This window comes from Ranitomeya imitator, chromosome 2, assembly GCF_032444005.1.
Source record: "Ranitomeya imitator isolate aRanImi1 chromosome 2, aRanImi1.pri, whole genome shotgun sequence".
In the NCBI taxonomy this organism is placed as follows: Eukaryota; Metazoa; Chordata; class Amphibia; order Anura; family Dendrobatidae; genus Ranitomeya; species Ranitomeya imitator.
This window is the reverse complement of record NC_091283.1, coordinates 13,908,431-13,925,167: the sequence shown is the minus strand read 5'-3', so window position 1 is coordinate 13,925,167 and position 16,737 is coordinate 13,908,431. Positions and strand designations below refer to the sequence as shown.

General features: G+C 57.4%; 2 protein-coding genes across 5 annotated transcripts in view; one reads left to right on the top strand and one right to left on the bottom strand.

Moving 5' to 3' along the window:
• Nucleotides 1–7,980: 7,980 nt before the first annotated feature.
• PCDH11X (protocadherin 11 X-linked) overlaps nt 7,981–16,737 on the top strand; it is a 1,941,173-nt gene continuing 1,932,416 nt past the window's right edge. For all 4 annotated transcript variants that reach the window (XM_069746098.1, XM_069746097.1, XM_069746100.1 and 1 more), the window contains exon 1: nt 7,981–8,784. The gene's annotated coding sequence lies outside the window, so the exon portion shown is untranslated. The remainder of the gene's footprint in view (nt 8,785–16,737) is intronic.
• LOC138666170 (extracellular matrix protein A-like) lies at nt 13,108–15,504 on the bottom strand. The gene has a single exon (XM_069754410.1). The coding sequence runs from the start codon at nt 15,502–15,504 to the stop codon at nt 13,108–13,110; it is 2,397 nt and encodes a 798-aa protein (XP_069610511.1).

Genomic DNA, 16,737 nt, shown 5'->3' with positions numbered 1-16,737 from the left:
CCTGTGGGATCTGCTCCCCTGTGGGTTCTGCTCCCCTGTGGGCTCTGCTCCCTTGTGGGATCTGCTCTCCTGTGGGCTCTGCTCCCTTGTGGGATCTGCTCTCCTGTGGGTTCTGCTCCCCTGTGGGCTCTGCTCCCCTGTGGGATCTGCTCCCTTGTGGGATCTGCTCTCCTGTGGGTTCTGCTCCCCTGTGGGCTCTGCTCCCCTGTGGGATCTGCTCCCCTGTGGGTTCTGCTCCCCTGTGGGTTCTGCTCCCCTGTGGGTTCTGCTCCCTGTGGGCTCTGCTCTCCTGTGGGGTCTGCTCCCCTGTGGGTTCTGCTCTCCTGTGGGGTCTGCTCCCCTGTGGGCTCTGCTCCCCTGTGGGCTCTGCTCCCTTGTGGGGGTTTGCTCCTCTGTGGGGTCTGCTCCCCTGTGCGGTCTGCTCCCCTGTGGGCTCTGCTCCCCTGTGGGGTCTGCTCCCCTGTGGGCTCTGCTCCCCTGTGGGCTCTGCTTCCTTGTGGGGTCTGCTCCTCTGTGGGGTCAGCTCTCCTGTGGGTTCTGCTCCCCTGTGGGCTCTGCTCCCCTGTGGGCTCTGCTTCCTTGTGGGCTCTGCTCCCTTGTGGGGTCTGCTCCTCTGTGGGGTCTGCTCCCCTGTGGGCTCTGCTTCCTTGTGGGCTCTGCTCCCTTGTGGGGTCTGCTCCCCTGTGGGCTCTGCTCCCCTGTGGGCTCTGCTCCCCTGTGGGCTCTGCTTCCTTGTGGGTTCTGCTCCCCTGTGGGCTCTGCTCTCCTGTGGGTTCTGCTCCCCTGTGGGATCTGCTCTCCTGTGGGTTCTACTCCCTTGTGGGTTCTGCTCCCCTGTGGGATCTGCTCCCCTGTGGGATCTGCTCCCCTGTGGGTTCTGCTCCCCTGTGGGCTCTGCTCCCTTGTGGGATCTGCTCTCCTGTGGGCTCTGCTCCCTTGTGGGATCTGCTCTCCTGTGGGTTCTGCTCCCCTGTGGGCTCTGCTCCCCTGTGGGATCTGCTCCCTTGTGGGATCTGCTCTCCTGTGGGTTCTGCTCCCCTGTGGGCTCTGCTCCCCTGTGGGATCTGCTCCCCTGTGGGCTCTGCTCTCCTGTGGGCTCTGCTCCCCTGTGGGGTCTGCTCCCCTGTGGGTTCTGCTCCCCTGTGGGCTCTGCTCCCCTGTGGGCTCTGCTCCCCTGTGCGGTCTGCTTCCTTGTGGGGTCTGCTCCCCTGCGGGCTCTGCTCCCCTGTGGGCTCTGCTCCCTTGTGGGGGTTTGCTCCTCTGTGGGGTCTGCTCCCCTGTGCGGTCTGCTCCCCTGTGGGCTCTGCTCCCCTGTGGGCTCTGCTCCCCTGTGGGCTCTGCCTCCTTGTGGGGTCTGCTCCTCTGTGGGGTCTGCTCCCCTGTGGGCTCTGCTTCCTTGTGGGCTCTGCTCCCTTGTGGGGTCTGCTCCCCTGTGGGCTCTGCTCCCTTGTGGGGTCTGCTCCTCTGTGGGGTCTGCTCCCCTGTGGGTTCTGCTCCCTTGTGGGGTCTGCTCCTCTGTGGGGTCTGCTCCCCTGTGGGCTCTGCTTCCTTGTGGGGTCTGCTCCTCTGTGGGGTCTGCTCCCCTGTGGGCTCTGCTTCCTTGTGGGCTCTGCTCCCTTGTGGGGTCTGCTCCCCTGTGGGCTCTGCTCCCCTGTGGGCTCTGCTTCCTTTTGGGGTCTGCTCCTCTGTGGGTTCTGCTCCCCTGTGGGCTCTGCTCCCCTGTGGGCTCTGCTTCCTTGTGGGGTCTGCTCCTCTGTGGGGTCTGCTCCCCTGTGGGTTCTGCTCCCCTGTGGGCTCTGCTCCCCTGTGGGCTCTGCTTCCTTGTGGGCTCTGCTCCCCTGTGGGCTCTGCTCCCCTGTGGGGTCTGCTCCCCTGTGGGTTCTGCTCCCCTGTGGGCTCTGCTCCCCTGTGGGTTCTGCTCCCCTGTGGGCTCTGCTCCCCTGTGGGATCTGCTCCCCTGTGGGTTCTGCTCCCCTGTGGGTTCTGCTCCCCTGTGGGCTCTGCTCTCCTGTGGGCTCTGCTCCCCTGTGGGGTCTGCTCCCCTGTGGGTTCTGCTCCCCTGTGGGCTCTGCTCCCCTGTGGGCTCTGCTCCCCTGTGCGGTCTGCTTCCTTGTGGGGTCTGCTCCCCTGTGGGCTCTGCTCCCCTGTGGGCTCTGCTCCCTTGTGGGGGTTTGCTCCTCTGTGGGGTCTGCTCCCCTGTGCGGTCTGCTCCCCTGTGGGCTCTGCTCCCCTGTGGGCTCTGCTTCCTTGTGGGGTCTGCTCCTCTGTGGGGTCTGCTCCCCTGTGGGTTCTGCTCCCCTGTGGGCTCTGCTCCCCTGTGGGCTCTGCTCTCCTGTGGGTTCTGCTCCCCTGTGGGATCTGCTCTCCTGTGGGTTCTACTCCCTTGTGGGTTCTGCTCCCCTGTGGGCTCTGCTCCCCTGTGGGATCTGCTCCCCTGTGGGTTCTGCTCCCCTGTGGGTTCTGCTCCCCTGTGGGCTCTGCTCTCCTGTGGGTTCTGCTCCCCTGTGGGATCTGCTCTGCTGTGGGTTCTACTCCCTTGTGGGTTCTGCTCCCCTGTGGGATCTGCTCCCCTGTGGGATCTGCTCCCCTGTGGGTTCTGCTCCCCTGTGGGATCTGCTCCCTTGTGGGATCTGCTCTCCTGTGGGCTCTGCTCCCCTGTGGGATCTGCTCCCCTGTGGGTTCTGCTCCCCTGTGGGATCTGCTCCCTTGTGGGATCTGCTCTCCTGTGGGCTCTGCTCTCCTGTGGGTTCTGCTCCCCTGTGGGATCTGCTCTCCTGTGGGTTCTACTCCCTTGTGGGTTCTGCTCCCCTGTGGGGTCTGGTCCCCTGTGACCTCTGCTCCCCTGTGGGGTCTGGTCCCCTGTGAGCTCTGCTCCCCTGTGGGGTCTGGTCCCCTGTGGGCTCTGCTCCCTTGTGGGATCTGCTCTCCTGTGGGCTCTGCTCCCTTGTGGGATCTGCTCTCCTGTGGGTTCTGCTCCCCTGTGGGCTCTGCTCCCCTGTGGGCTCTGCTCCCCTGTGGGATCTGCTCCCTTGTGGGATCTGCTCTCCTGTGGGTTCTGCTCCCCTGTGGGCTCTGCTCTCCTGTGGGCTCTGCTCCCCTGTGGGCTCTGCTCCCCTGTGGGATCTGCTCCCGTGTGGGATCTGCTCTCCTGTGGGCTCTGCTCTCCTGTGGGCTCTGCTCCCCTGTGGGGTCTGCTCCCCTGTGGGTTCTGCTCCCCTGTGGGCTCTGCTCCCCTGTGGGCTCTGCTCCCCTGTGCGGTCTGCTTCCTTGTGGGGTCTGCTCCCCTGTGGGCTCTGCTCCCCTGTGGGCTCTGCTCCCTTGTGGGGGTCTGCTCCCCTGTGGGCTCTGCTCCCCTGTGGGCTCTGCTCCCTTGTGGGGGTTTGCTCCTCTGTGGGGTCTGCTCCCCTGTGCGGTCTGCTCCCCTGTGGGCTCTGCTTCCTTGTGGGGTCTGCTCCTCTGTGGGGTCTGCTCCCCTGTGGGTTCTGCTCCCCTGTGGGCTCTGCTCCCCTGTGGGCTCTGCTCTCCTGTGGGTTCTGCTCCCCTGTGGGATCTGCTCTCCTGTGGGTTCTACTCCCTTGTGGGTTCTGCTCCCCTGTGGGCTCTGCTCCCCTGTGGGATCTGCTCCCCTGTGGGTTCTGCTCCCCTGTGGGTTCTGCTCCCCTGTGGGATCTGCTCTCCTGTGGGTTCTACTCCCTTGTGGGTTCTGCTCCCCTGTGGGATCTGCTCCCCTGTGGGATCTGCTCCCCTGTGGGTTCTGCTCCCCTGTGGGCTCTGCTCCCTTGTGGGATCTGCTCTCCTGTGGGCTCTGCTCCCTTGTGGGATCTGCTCTCCTGTGGGTTCTGCTCCCCTGTGGGCTCTGCTCCCCTGTGGGATCTGCTCCCTTGTGGGATCTGCTCTCCTGTGGGTTCTGCTCCCCTGTGGGTTCTGCTCCCCTGTGGGTTCTGCTCCCCTGTGGGCTCTGCTCTCCTGTGGGGTCTGCTCCCCTGTGGGTTCTGCTCCCCTGTGGGCTCTGCTCCCCTGTGGGATCTGCTCCACTGTGGGTTCTGCTCCCCTGTGGGTTCTGCTCCCCTGTGGGTTCTGCTCCCCTGTGGGCTCTGCTCTCCTGTGGGGTCTGCTCCCCTGTGGGTTCTGCTCCCCTGTGGGCTCTGCTCCCCTGTGCGGTCTGCTTCCTTGTGGGGTCTGCTCCCCTGTGGGCTCTGCTCCCCTGTGGGCTCTGCTCCCTTGTGGGGGTTTGCTCCTCTGTGGGGTCTGCTCCCCTGTGCGGTCTGCTCCCCTGTGGGCTCTGCTCCCCTGTGGGCTCTGCTCCCCTGTGGGCTCTGCTTCCTTGTGGGGTCTGCTCCTCTGTGGGGTCTGCTCCCCTGTGGGCTCTGCTTCCTTGTGGGCTCTGCTCCCTTGTGGGGTCTGCTCCCCTGTGGGCTCTGCTCCCCTGTGGGCTCTGCTCCCTTGTGGGGTCTGCTCCTCTGTGGGGTCTGCTCCCCTGTGGGTTCTGCTCCCTTGTGGGGTCTGCTCCTCTGTGGGGTCTGCTCCCCTGTGGGCTCTGCTTCCTTGTGGGGTCTGCTCCTCTGTGGGGTCTGCTCCCCTGTGGGCTCTGCTTCCTTGTGGGCTCTGCTCCCTTGTGGGCTCTGCTCCCCTGTGGGCTCTGCTCCCCTGTGGGCTCTGCTTCCTTGTGGGGTCTGCTCCTCTGTGGGGTCTGCTCCCCTGTGGGTTCTGCTCCCCTGTGGGCTCTGCTCCCCTGTGGGCTCTGCTTCCTTGTGGGCTCTGCTCCCTTATGGGGTCTGCTCCCCTGTGGGGTCTGCTCCCCTGTGGGCTCTGCTTCCTTGTGGGCTCTGCTCCCTTGTGGGGTCTGCTCCCCTGTGGGCTCTGCTCCCCTGTGGGCTCTGCTTCCTTGTGGGGTCTGCTCCTCTGTGGGGTCAGCTCTCCTGTGGGTTCTGCTCCCCTGTGGGCTCTGCTCCCCTGTGGGCTCTGCTTCCTTGTGGGCTCTGCTCCCTTGTGGGGTCTGCTCCTCTGTGGGGTCTGCTCCCCTGTGGGCTCTGCTTCCTTGTGGGCTCTGCTCCCTTGTGGGGTCTGCTCCCCTGTGGGCTCTGCTCCCCTGTGGGCTCTGCTCCCCTGTGGGCTCTGCTTCCTTGTGGGTTCTGCTCCCCTGTGGGCTCTGCTCTCCTGTGGGTTCTGCTCCCCTGTGGGATCTGCTCTCCTGTGGGTTCTACTCCCTTGTGGGTTCTGCTCCCCTGTGGGATCTGCTCCCCTGTGGGATCTGCTCCCCTGTGGGTTCTGCTCCCCTGTGGGCTCTGCTCTCCTGTGGGCTCTGCTCCCCTGTGGGGTCTGCTCCCCTGTGGGTTCTGCTCCCCTGTGGGCTCTGCTCCCCTGTGGGCTCTGCTCCCCTGTGCGGTCTGCTTCCTTGTGGGGTCTGCTCCCCTGCGGGCTCTGCTCCCCTGTGGGCTCTGCTCCCTTGTGGGGGTTTGCTCCTCTGTGGGGTCTGCTCCCCTGTGCGGTCTGCTCCCCTGTGGGCTCTGCTCCCCTGTGGGCTCTGCTCCCCTGTGGGCTCTGCCTCCTTGTGGGGTCTGCTCCTCTGTGGGGTCTGCTCCCCTGTGGGCTCTGCTTCCTTGTGGGCTCTGCTCCCTTGTGGGGTCTGCTCCCCTGTGGGCTCTGCTCCCTTGTGGGGTCTGCTCCTCTGTGGGGTCTGCTCCCCTGTGGGTTCTGCTCCCTTGTGGGGTCTGCTCCTCTGTGGGGTCTGCTCCCCTGTGGGCTCTGCTTCCTTGTGGGGTCTGCTCCTCTGTGGGGTCTGCTCCCCTGTGGGCTCTGCTTCCTTGTGGGCTCTGCTCCCTTGTGGGGTCTGCTCCCCTGTGGGCTCTGCTCCCCTGTGGGCTCTGCTCACCTGTGGGCTCTGCTTCCTTGTGGGGTCTGCTCCTCTGTGGGTTCTGCTCCCCTGTGGGCTCTGCTCCCCTGTGGGCTCTGCTTCCTTGTGGGGTCTGCTCCTCTGTGGGGTCTGCTCCCCTGTGGGTTCTGCTCCCCTGTGGGCTCTGCTCCCCTGTGGGCTCTGCTTCCTTGTGGGCTCTGCTCCCCTGTGGGCTCTGCTCCCCTGTGGGCTCTGCTCCCCTGTGGGGTCTGCTCCCCTGTGGGTTCTGCTCCCCTGTGGGCTCTGCTTCCTTGTGGGCTCTGCTCCCCTGTGGGCTCTGCTCCCTTGTGGGGTCTGCTCCCTTGTGGGGTCTGCTCCCTTGTGGGCTCTGCTCCCTTGTGGGGTCTGCTCCCCTGTGGGCTCTGCTCCCCTGTGGGCTCTGCTTCCTTGTGGGGTCTGCTCCTCTGTGGGGTCTGCTCCCCTGTGGGTTCTGCTTCCTTGTGGGGTCTGCTCCTCTGTGGAGTCTGCTCCCCTGTGGGCTCTGCTCCCCTGTGGGCTCTGCTCCCTTGTGGGGTCTGCTCCTCTGTGGGGTCTGCTCCCCTGTGGGTTCTGCTCCCCTGTGGGCTCTGCTCCCTTGTGGGGTCTGCTCCCCTGTGGGCTCTGCTCCCCTGTGGGCTCTGCTCCCTTGTGGGGTCTGCTCCCCTGTGGGCTCTGCTCCCTTGTGGGGTCTGCTCCCCTGTGGGCTCTGCTCCCTTGTGGGGGTTTGCTCCTCTGTGGGGTCTGCTCCCCTGTGCGGTCTGCTCCCCTGTGGGCTCTGCTCCCCTGTGGGCTCTGCTCTCCTGTGGGCTCTGCTTCCTTGTGGGCTCTGCTCCTCTGTGGGGTCTGCTCCCCTGTGGGTTCTGCTCCCCTGTGGGCTCTGCTCCCCTGTGGGCTCTGCTCCTCTGTGGGGTCTGCTCCCCTGTGGGTTCTGCTCCCCTGTGGGCTCTGCTCCCCTGTGGGCTCTGCTTCCTTGTGGGCTCTGCTCCCTTGTGGGGTCTGCTCCCCTGTGGGCTCTGCTCCCTTGTGGGGTCTGCTCCCTGTGGGCTCTGCTCCCTTGTGGGGGTTTGCTCCTCTGTGGGGTCTGCTCCCCTGTGCGGTCTGCTCCCCTGTGGGCTCTGCTCCCCTGTGGGTTCTGCTTCCTTGTGGGGTCTGCTCCTCTGTGGGGTCTGCTCCCCTGTGGGTTCTGCTCCCCTGTGGGCTCTGCTACCCTGTGGGCTCTGCTCCTCTGTGGGGTCTGCTCCCCTGTGGGTTCTGCTCCCCTGTGGGCTCTGCTCCCTTGTGGGGTCTGCTCCCCTGTGGGCTCTGCTCCCCTGTGGGCTCTGCTCCCTTGTGGGTTCTGCTCTTCTTTGGGCTCTGCTTCCTTGTGGGGTCTGCTCCTCTGTGGGGTCTGCTCCCCTGTGGGCTCTGCTCCCCTGTGGGCTCTGCTCCCTTGTGGGGTCTGCTCCTCTGTGGGGTCTGCTCTTCTGTGGGCTCTGCTTCCTTGTGGGGTCTGCTCCTCTGTGGGGTCTGCTCCCCTGTGGGCTCTGCTCCCCTGTGGGCTCTGCTCCCTTGTGGGGTCTGCTCCTCTGTGGGCTCTGCTCTTCTGTGGGCTCTGCTTCCTTGTGGGGTCTGCTCCTCTGTGGGGTCTGCTCCCCTGTGGGGTCTGCTCCCCTGTGGGCTCTGCTCCTCTGTGGGGTCTGCTCCCCTGTGGGGTCTGCTCTTCTGTGGGTCTGCTCCCTTGTGGGGTCTGCTCCCCTGTGACAGCCATAGCCCAGGTGTTTGCACAGTATTATTATGGCGCTCCCAGGAGATGGACATGTGTCAGCCCTTCTGCAGAACCCTGGATCCATCGCCGGAGCTGCCGCCCACCTCTTTACACTGTGCAGCCCTCCCATCGGTGAAGCCCCCCGGCTGCTGGGCGCCCAGTGGTCCCTCTGAAGCAGGCAGGGGAGGGTTAACCATCACAGGGCAGGCAGGGGAGGGTTAACCATCACAGGGCAGGCAGGGGAGGGTTAACCATCACAGGGCAGGCAGGGGAGGGTTAACCATCACAGGGCAGGCAGGGGAGGGTTAACCATCACAGGGCAGGCTGCTTCGGTGCCGCCGTTGTAACCACACAGGGATCCAGTGCTGCAGAGAATTGCTCTATTTCCAGAAACATTGATCCCTGCGGAGCTCGCACCGAGCAGGGAGACTCCGGGCTGCGGCGGCACCGACGGTCACTGTGTGAGGGTGATGAAGAGCGGCACATCCAGCGACATAACGCGCCGTGTACATGGGGGGCGCTGCGGGCGATCTCCTGCACTGAGGAGGGGGCAATCAGCAGGACGATACCTTTAAGAACAAGCACAGAATCTATCCAGGGAAAGGTTCCACGATCTGCATACTAAGCCCCGCCCCGTGATGTCACTGGAGGAGAGGAATGCTGCCTCCTCGCACACGCACAGAGCTCAGACAGCGGCAGAAGCGGCAGCGCAGGCTCCGGGCTCCGCACCGCCGGGATCCGCACCCAGGGACCAGCTCCGCACCGCCGGGATCTGCAGCGCCGGGATCCGCACCTAGGGACCAAAATCCGCACCTCCGGGTTCCGCACCTCCGGCATCCGCACCCTGGGACCAAATCCGCACCTCCAGGTTCCGCACCCAGGGACCAGCTCTGTGAGTGGACGGTGCTCCTCGGAGATGTAGGATCGCACCGCTGCCAGCTGAGCGGCGCACCGGCACAGGACTCCGCCACAACTTCGGATACTCCGCGCTCTTCTTCTTCCAGGAGGACCCGGCTGTTTATATGGAATGAAGCAGGAGATATTGAGCCCAGGGTTACAGCAGCTGTGAATGGTTCATCTCGGCGGGTCTGCTACCATCACTATACATGATGCTCTGGAGTGGCTGCAGGACTGTCACAGCACCGGGTCTGCCAGACAGGAATTAAAGGTAAGATAGGAGCCCCCCATCCAGGGGCAGGGTACCCCACTATTCCTCATGCTGGAGCCCCCCCATCCAGGGGCAGGGTACCCCACTATTCCTCATGCTGGAGCCCCCATCCAGGGGCAGTGTACCCCCCTGCTCCCCGTGCTGGAGCCCCCCATCCAGAGGCAGTGTACTACCCTACTCCCCATGCTGGAGCCCCCCATCCAGGGACAGTGTACCCCCTGCTCCCCATGCTGTAACCCTCTATCCAGGGGCAGTGCACCCCCTGCTCCCCATGCTGTAACCCTCCATCCAGGGGCAGTGCACCCCCTGCTCCCCATGCTGGAGCCCCCCATCCAGGAGCAGTGTACCCCCTTACTCCCAATGCTGGAGCCCCCCATCCAGGAACAGTGTACCCCCTGGTCCCCATGCTGTAACCCTCCATCCAGGGACAGTGCACCCCCTGCTCCCCATGCTGTAACCCTCCATCCAGGGGCAGTGCACCCCCTGCTCCCCATGCTGGAGCCCCCCATCCAGGAGCAGTGTACCCCTTTACTCCCAATGCTGGAGCCCCCCATCCAGGGACAGTGTACCCCCTGCTCCCCATGCTGTAACCCTCCATCCAGGGACAGTGTATCCCCTGCTCCCCATGCTGTAACCCTCCATCCAGGGACAGTGTACCCCACTGCTCCCCATGCTGGAGCCCCCCATCCAGGGACAGTGTACCCCCTGCTCCCCATGCTGTAACCCTCCATCCAGGGACAGTGTACCCCCTGCTCCCCATGGTGTAACCCTCCATCCAGGGACAGTGTACCCCACTGCTCCCCATGGTGTAACCCTCCATCCAGGGACAGTGTACCCCACTGCTCCCCATGGTGTAACCCTCCATCCAGGGACAGTGTACCCCACTGCTCCCCATGCTGTAACCCTCCATCCAGGGACAGTGTACCCCCTGCTCCCCATGGTGTAACCCTCCATCCAGGGACAGTGTACCCCACTGCTCCCCATGGTGTAACCCTCCATCCAGGGACAGTGTACCCCACTGCTCCCCATGGTGTAACCCTCCATCCAGGGACAGTGTACCCCACTGCTCCCCATGCTGGAGCAAGGATCAGGACTTACATCCCATCGCTGCTCCTTGAATTAGGATTCTGAGCGCAGAACTGACAAGTCACATGAAAGTAACCCTTGTTCTTCACATGCAAATCCAATAAACTGCAGTTGATGTGTGGCGGGTGATGCTGGGGCTGCCCATCACTTCCATGGATGCACCTGCAGGTGGCTGCTGAAAGCTTCCTCACCTCTCACTAAATGTGTGTAATGGAAGATTTTACCCTCCAGCGAGACAGCTGTGCCATCGCCATGCAGAGCGGCTCCCACCTCATCCCTCGGTCAGGCTTTTCACTGTTTTATTCCATGAACCTGCATCTTCTTAAGGAGAGGACTAGCCCAATGCAACTTGTGTGTTATGGCTTCATTCACATTGTCAGCTGGATCAGACATGAGGATTGCAGTGATGGGTTGGAGATGTGCAGTGGTCAGGCAGGAGGACTTGGCTGCAGTGCTGATAGGCAAGCGGGGGGCTGAAGCCCCCCAGGCACCTGGTGGATGTGGGGAGAGAAGACCACTGCAGATGGAGAGCTAAGTGCAACTGGTAGGTAGGGAGGAAAGCAGCTCTGGGGAGCTCCTGCATCTGCAGTGGCTTCACAAGGTGCAACATTTAAAGTAAATATTTTCTTGATACATTGTGTTTATAAATAATTCAGGAGAAAAAGGAAAATGTATATAATGAGAGCACATGCAATATAAAATATCTAGGCTTCATGCTGAGGACAGTGCCCCGAGCTCACACCATGGATATTCTGCTAGGCGCCCATATTAGCGATGCGCGGTATTTCACATGCCAAATGCATGAGTGGAGCTAGTTGTAGTGCTGAACAGTTCTTGTAGATTGCAATGAACAGACTCTCTGTTTAGCTGAGCCCATTCTGTGAGCATCAAGGCAGCATTATTGTGTAGAGCCACTGGAAAGCAAAGAAAAAACAATCTATCCTCATAGTGCAGTAGATGGATAGCCAGAAATGACAATCTGACAGCAAAATGTCCACGGCGAAGAGCGGGGTGATAGGCAGAAATTACAGTGTTAATATTGTTCTTATCAGACATTTATTATGGGAAATAAAGGAGCCTGGCCGTGTGATGCCATCTTCCTCTGCAGGGTGATATTGATTAATGTCTGTGCTGTAGATATATTCAACACGCACAAGTAGTGTCCAGGTAAAATCAATTTTGGAATAAAACGTTTTGCCACAGTTGCTTGAGTCGTACATAATGCAGACCAGTGCTCCGCATCAATCTCCCAGGAAGCTTTAAATTTTCCCGTCTAACAGAATCAGGCTGACAACAAATATATACATCTTTCATGGGGGCTCTGGAGCCATAAACTAAAAAGAATGGCTGCTCTAAATAGCAACAGAAACTATTTGTGGTTGTCACCGGCATCTATCTGTCTTCCCATCCGCAAGATGCACATAATTCCCCATATGTTGTCTCCATAATTCATGCTACCGGGATACATGTTGTTACCTATCCTACAGTAAATCCAGAAGGATGATGATTTGTTTTAGGGGGCGAGGAAGGAGAAAAAAAAAAATAAAATCCAGCCAGGAAACGCGAAGATTCCAAGATTTATCTCACTTCTATTCTACTGCCAATTTCCCACGCAGTGTTCCTTCTTAGTAAGACACATGGGGTGTTTGGATTTGGAAATGTGCAGGCGTTGGATTGTTCAATGAGCGGAAAAAAAATAAAGATGTGTTGTTCTTAGAATGTGGGTCTTGAGGAACTGCAACATTGTGTTTTATTTTAAGCTTCAGGGACACTAGTTTGGATATTGATGGTGGACGATGTGGTGGTAGACTACAATCCAAGGCTGATAATCTTGGAGGGAACCTTCTTCCCTTTCCCCCCCCGAATAGTCTTCCAGTTTCCTCAAATGCAATCTGCGAGTTGACAACGTGAACTCAATTTTCTCTTCCTCGTCTTTGAGCTTCTCAGGATAGGCTCCTTCCACAATGGAAGATTGTGAAGACGTCTATTCCGCGCTCGCAGGATCAATGCGATGCCACGTTGTAGTGTCTCTTCCGTGAGATTGTTTTTTTTTTCTGCTGCAGGGGAGATGATCAAAGATGTGAACCTGGGGGTCTTCTCATACATTTGTATTCAACGTAGAGAAAAGTAATGAAGAAGTTACGCTATTTGTTCAAAGGTCATGATGGTTGTAAGGAATCATGTATATCACGATACAATAAATGGCCGGTGGATTGATTGCTGTATTTATGGTTTGTGGGGTCTATAGGTCGACTTATATCCCAAGCGAGCTGTGTTCTTCATCATGTTTATGACTAAAGAAGCCTGGGGTGGTTGGTAGTTGCTCCATGGAGTAACAAAGAAGGGTGGAAATTTGCAAAACTGTAGCCAGCAACCACCAAATTTGCAAGGATTTAAGAGCGAGCCACCACCAGACGGTGCAGCCGTGATGGGGTGAGTGCAACCCTGGGTCGCGGTAGATTCGATATCTGCAGCCCACCTGAGTTCTCTTAGAACCCATGAGTCTACATTGCGCACAGTTCTCTATAAGGTATCGGTAGACGGCCACCGTTCTGATAAAAAGTACAAAAGGCACAACTTTAAAGGGCTGCGTTTTTTCAGTAGTGTTCTATAGATTTAGGAAGATCCTTGCCGGAAAATATAAAAAGCCTCTTCTTGCGTTGGCGCCTTCCGAATCTTCCCTGTTTGAGGATTTTCACTGCCCTTGTAGTTGTGTTTAATGTGTGATACAGCGAGCAAGAGCGGGATTATACAGGTGGTACATATTGAAACGAGGGGTCTCGCAGTCGTTGACTTTCTGCCATCTCCAGTATAAATCTAAATTCAAGATTGGATATTTTTATTTATTTATCCTTTTTCTGGTCCATTACAAAATTTCTAACACCTTGGAGAATTTAGGTCCTATTAAAATATAACTGCCCTCCTTCTGCTTTACTATGTAAGTATTAGACTGGGGCGATGTATTGACAAATTGTAAAGATGGGGGAGGATTTGGACAGTGCAGGCGTCGAATGCATCACTTGAAAATATTTGGAGATGACGCAATCACCCAAGGTCAGATGTGGCGCAGCAGATAAACAGCAATGTGGCTCCCACTTGCCACATTTACCTGCACCTTGCATTGCACTCGACTACTAAATAGTTCATGCAGAATAAATGGTGCAAGATCTGGGGTGATGGAAGGAAAATAATCTCATCAAAACCACCATTTTCATACTGACCATCAAGGTTTATGGTTCAGATACCAACAAGATTTAAGATTCGGTGACCATGAAGGTTTAGGATGCTGAACACATTATGATTTAGGGTGTTGGGATTATTAAAATGTAAGGTTCTGGGACCATGGAGATTAAGGGTGATGGGACCAAGAAGGTTTAGGGTGATGGGACCATGAGGGTTTAGGGTGCTGGGTCCATGGAGATTTAGGGTACTGGGACCATGGAGGTTTAGGGTGCTGAAAACATTAAGATTTAGGGTGCTGGGATTATTAAAATTTAAGGTTCTGGGACCATGGAGATTAAGGGTGATGAGACCATGAAGGATTAGGGTGCTGGGTTCATGGAGATTTAGGGTGCTGGGACCATAGATATTTAGAATGCTGGGGCCATAGAGGTTTAGGGTGCTGGGTCCATGGAGATTTAAGGTGCTGGGACCATGAAGGTTTAGGGTGCTGAGACCATGAAGGTTTAGGGTGCTGGGACCATGAAGGTTTAGGGTGCTGGGACCATGGAGGTTTAGGGTGCTGGGACCATGGAGGTTTAGGGTGCTGGGACCATGGAGGTTTAGGGTGCTGGGACCATGGAGGTTTAGGGTGCTGGGACCATGGAGGTTTAGGGTGCTGGAATGATGAAGGTTTAGGGTGCTAGGACCATTATTGTTTAGGGTGCTGTGACCATGGAGGTTTAGGGTGCTGGGACCATTAAGGTTTAGGGTGCTGGGACCATGAAGGTTTAGGGTGCTGAGACCATGGAGGTTTAGGGTGCTGGAATGATGAAGGTTTAGGGTGCTAGGACCATTATTGTTTAGGGTGCTGTGACCATGGAGGTTTAGGGTGCTGGGACCATGAAGGTTTAGGGTGCTGGGACCATGAAGGTTTAGGGTGCTGGGACCATGGAGGTTTAGCATGCTGGGACCATTAAGGTTTAGGCTGCTGGGACCATTGAGGGTTAGGTTGCTGTGACCATGGAGGTTTAGGGTGCTGGAATGATGAAGGTTTAGGGTGCTAGGACCATTATTGTTTAGGGTGCTGTGACCATGGAGGTTTAGGGTGCTGGGACCATTAAGGTTTAGGGTGCTGGGACCATGAAGGTTTAGGGTGCTGAGACCATGGAGGTTTAGGGTGCTGGAATGATGAAGGTTTAGGGTGCTAGGACCATTATTGTTTAGGGTGCTGTGACCATGGAGGTTTAGGGTGCTGGGACCATGAAGGTTTAGGGTGCTGGGACCATGAAGGTTTAGGGTGCTGGGACCATGAAGGTTTAGGGTGCTGGGACCATGGAGGTTTAGCATGCTGGGACCATTAAGGTTTAGGCTGCTGGGACCATTGAGGGTTAGGTTGCTGTGACCATGGAGGTTTAGGGTGCTGGAATGATGAAGGTTTAGGGTGCTAGGACCATTATTGTTTAGGGTGCTGTGACCATGGAGGTTTAGGGTGCTGGGACCATGAAGGTTTAGGGTGCAGGGTCCATGGAGATTTAGGGTGCTGGGACCATAGAGATTTAGTATGCTGTGACCCTGGAGGTTTAGGTTGCTGGGACGATGAAGGTTTATGGTGCTGGGACCATGAAGGTTTAGGGTGCAGGGTCCATGGAGATTTAGGGTGCTGGGACCATAGATATTTAGAATGCTGGGGCCATAGAGGTTTAGGGTGCTGGGTCCATGGAGATTTAAGGTGCTGGGACCATGAAGGTTTAGGGTGCTGAGACCATGAAGGTTTAGGGTGCTGAGACCATGAAGGTTTAGGGTGCTGAGACCATAAAGGTTTAGGGTGCAGGGACCATGGAGGTTTAGGGTGCTGGGACCATGAAGGTTTAGGGTGCTGGGACCATGAAGGTTTAGGGTGCTAGGACCATTATTGTTTAGGGTGCTGTGACCATGGAGGTTTAGGGTGCTGGGACCATGAAGGTTTAGGGTGCAGGGTCCATGGAGATTTAGGGTGCTGGGACCATAGAGATTTAGTATGCTGTGACCCTGGAGGTTTAGGTTGCTGGGACCATGAAGGTTTAGGCTGCTGGGACCATTATGGTTTAGGCTGCTGGGACCATTATGGTTTAGGCTGCTGGGACCATTATGGTTTAGGCTGCTGGGACCATTATGGTTTAGGCTGCTGGGACCATTATGGTTTAGGCTGCTGGGACCATTAAGGGTTAGGCTGCTGGGATCATGGGGGTTTAGGGTGCTGGAACGATGAAGGTTTAGGGTGCTGGGACCATTATTGTTTAGGGTGCTGGGACCATGAAGGTTTAGGGTGCAGGGTCCATGGAGATTTAGGGTGCTGGGACCATAGAGGTTTAGGGTGCTGGGTCCATGGAGATTTAAGGTGCTGGGATTATGAAGGTTTAGGCTGCTGAGACCATTATGGTTTAGGCTGCTGGGACCATGGAGGTTTAGGGTTTGGGGACCAGCAAGATTCATGTTTTTTGTTTGTATCACTGCAGTAATTTGTTACCAGATGTAAATGAACTATTCCCTAGGTGAGACCCCTTATTTTCTAGGCAGTCTCCCCTTTAAGGTGGGTGTTGAAGGGGCACTGCAGTCTTTTCCAGACGTGATGCTATTGTCAAACACATCGATTTTGCTTCCTCTATAAGATATTATCTTTCTCATTAAAGGCCCCTTCACATTAAGCGACGCTGCAGCGATACCGACAACGATCCGGATCGCTGCAGCGTCGCTGTTTGGTCGCTGGAGAGCTGTCACACAGACCGCTCTCCAGCGACCAACGATGCCGGTAACCAGGGTAAACATCGGGTAACTAAGCGCAGGGCCGCGCTTAGTAACCCGATGTTTACCCTGGTTACCATGCTAAAAGTAAAAAAAAACAAACAGTACATACTTACCTACAGCCGTCTGTCCTCCAGCGCTGTGCTCTGCTTCTCTGCTCTCCTCCTGTACTGTCTGGGAGCCGGAAAGCAGAGCGGTGACGTCACCGCTCTGCTTTCCGGCTCACAGCCAGTACAGGAGGAGTGCAGAGCACAGCGCTGGAGGACAGACAGCGGTAGGTAAGTATCTAGTGTTTGTTTTTTTTTACTTTTAGCATGGTAACCAGGGTAAACATCGGGTTACTAAGCGCGGCCCTGCGCTTAGTTACCCGATGTTTACCCTGGTTACCAGTGAAGACATCGCTGGATCGGTGTCACACATGCCGATCCAGCGATGTCAGCAGGAGTCCAGCGACGAAATAAAGTTCTGGACTTTATTCAGCGACCAATGATCTCCCAGCAGGGGCCTGATCGTTGGTCGCTGTCACACAGAACGATTTCATTAACGATATCGTTGCTACGTCACAAATAGCAACGATATCGTTAACAATATCGTTATGTGTGAAGGTACCTTAACAGTCATGATCCTTTAAGTAAATAAGTTTGTGTCTTTGTGCATGAGCTTGGAGCCGGGGTCATCCTCCGGGACACATCTTCATATGTTTTACTATTCCACAGGCTTAATGAGCAATTAGCTGGCGAATATACAGAACTGATAACCAGTAGGAGAAGCAGAGAATTCGCAGACGATGTCAGCATGGTTGCCCCCTACCCATATGAAGATCTATGACTCTTTGACGTCCGCACAGTGTGGATTGTGTTGTATCCATGCACTAAATATGAAAGGTTTTTCCCGAGCTTTGACCATTAAGTGTATGAATATCGT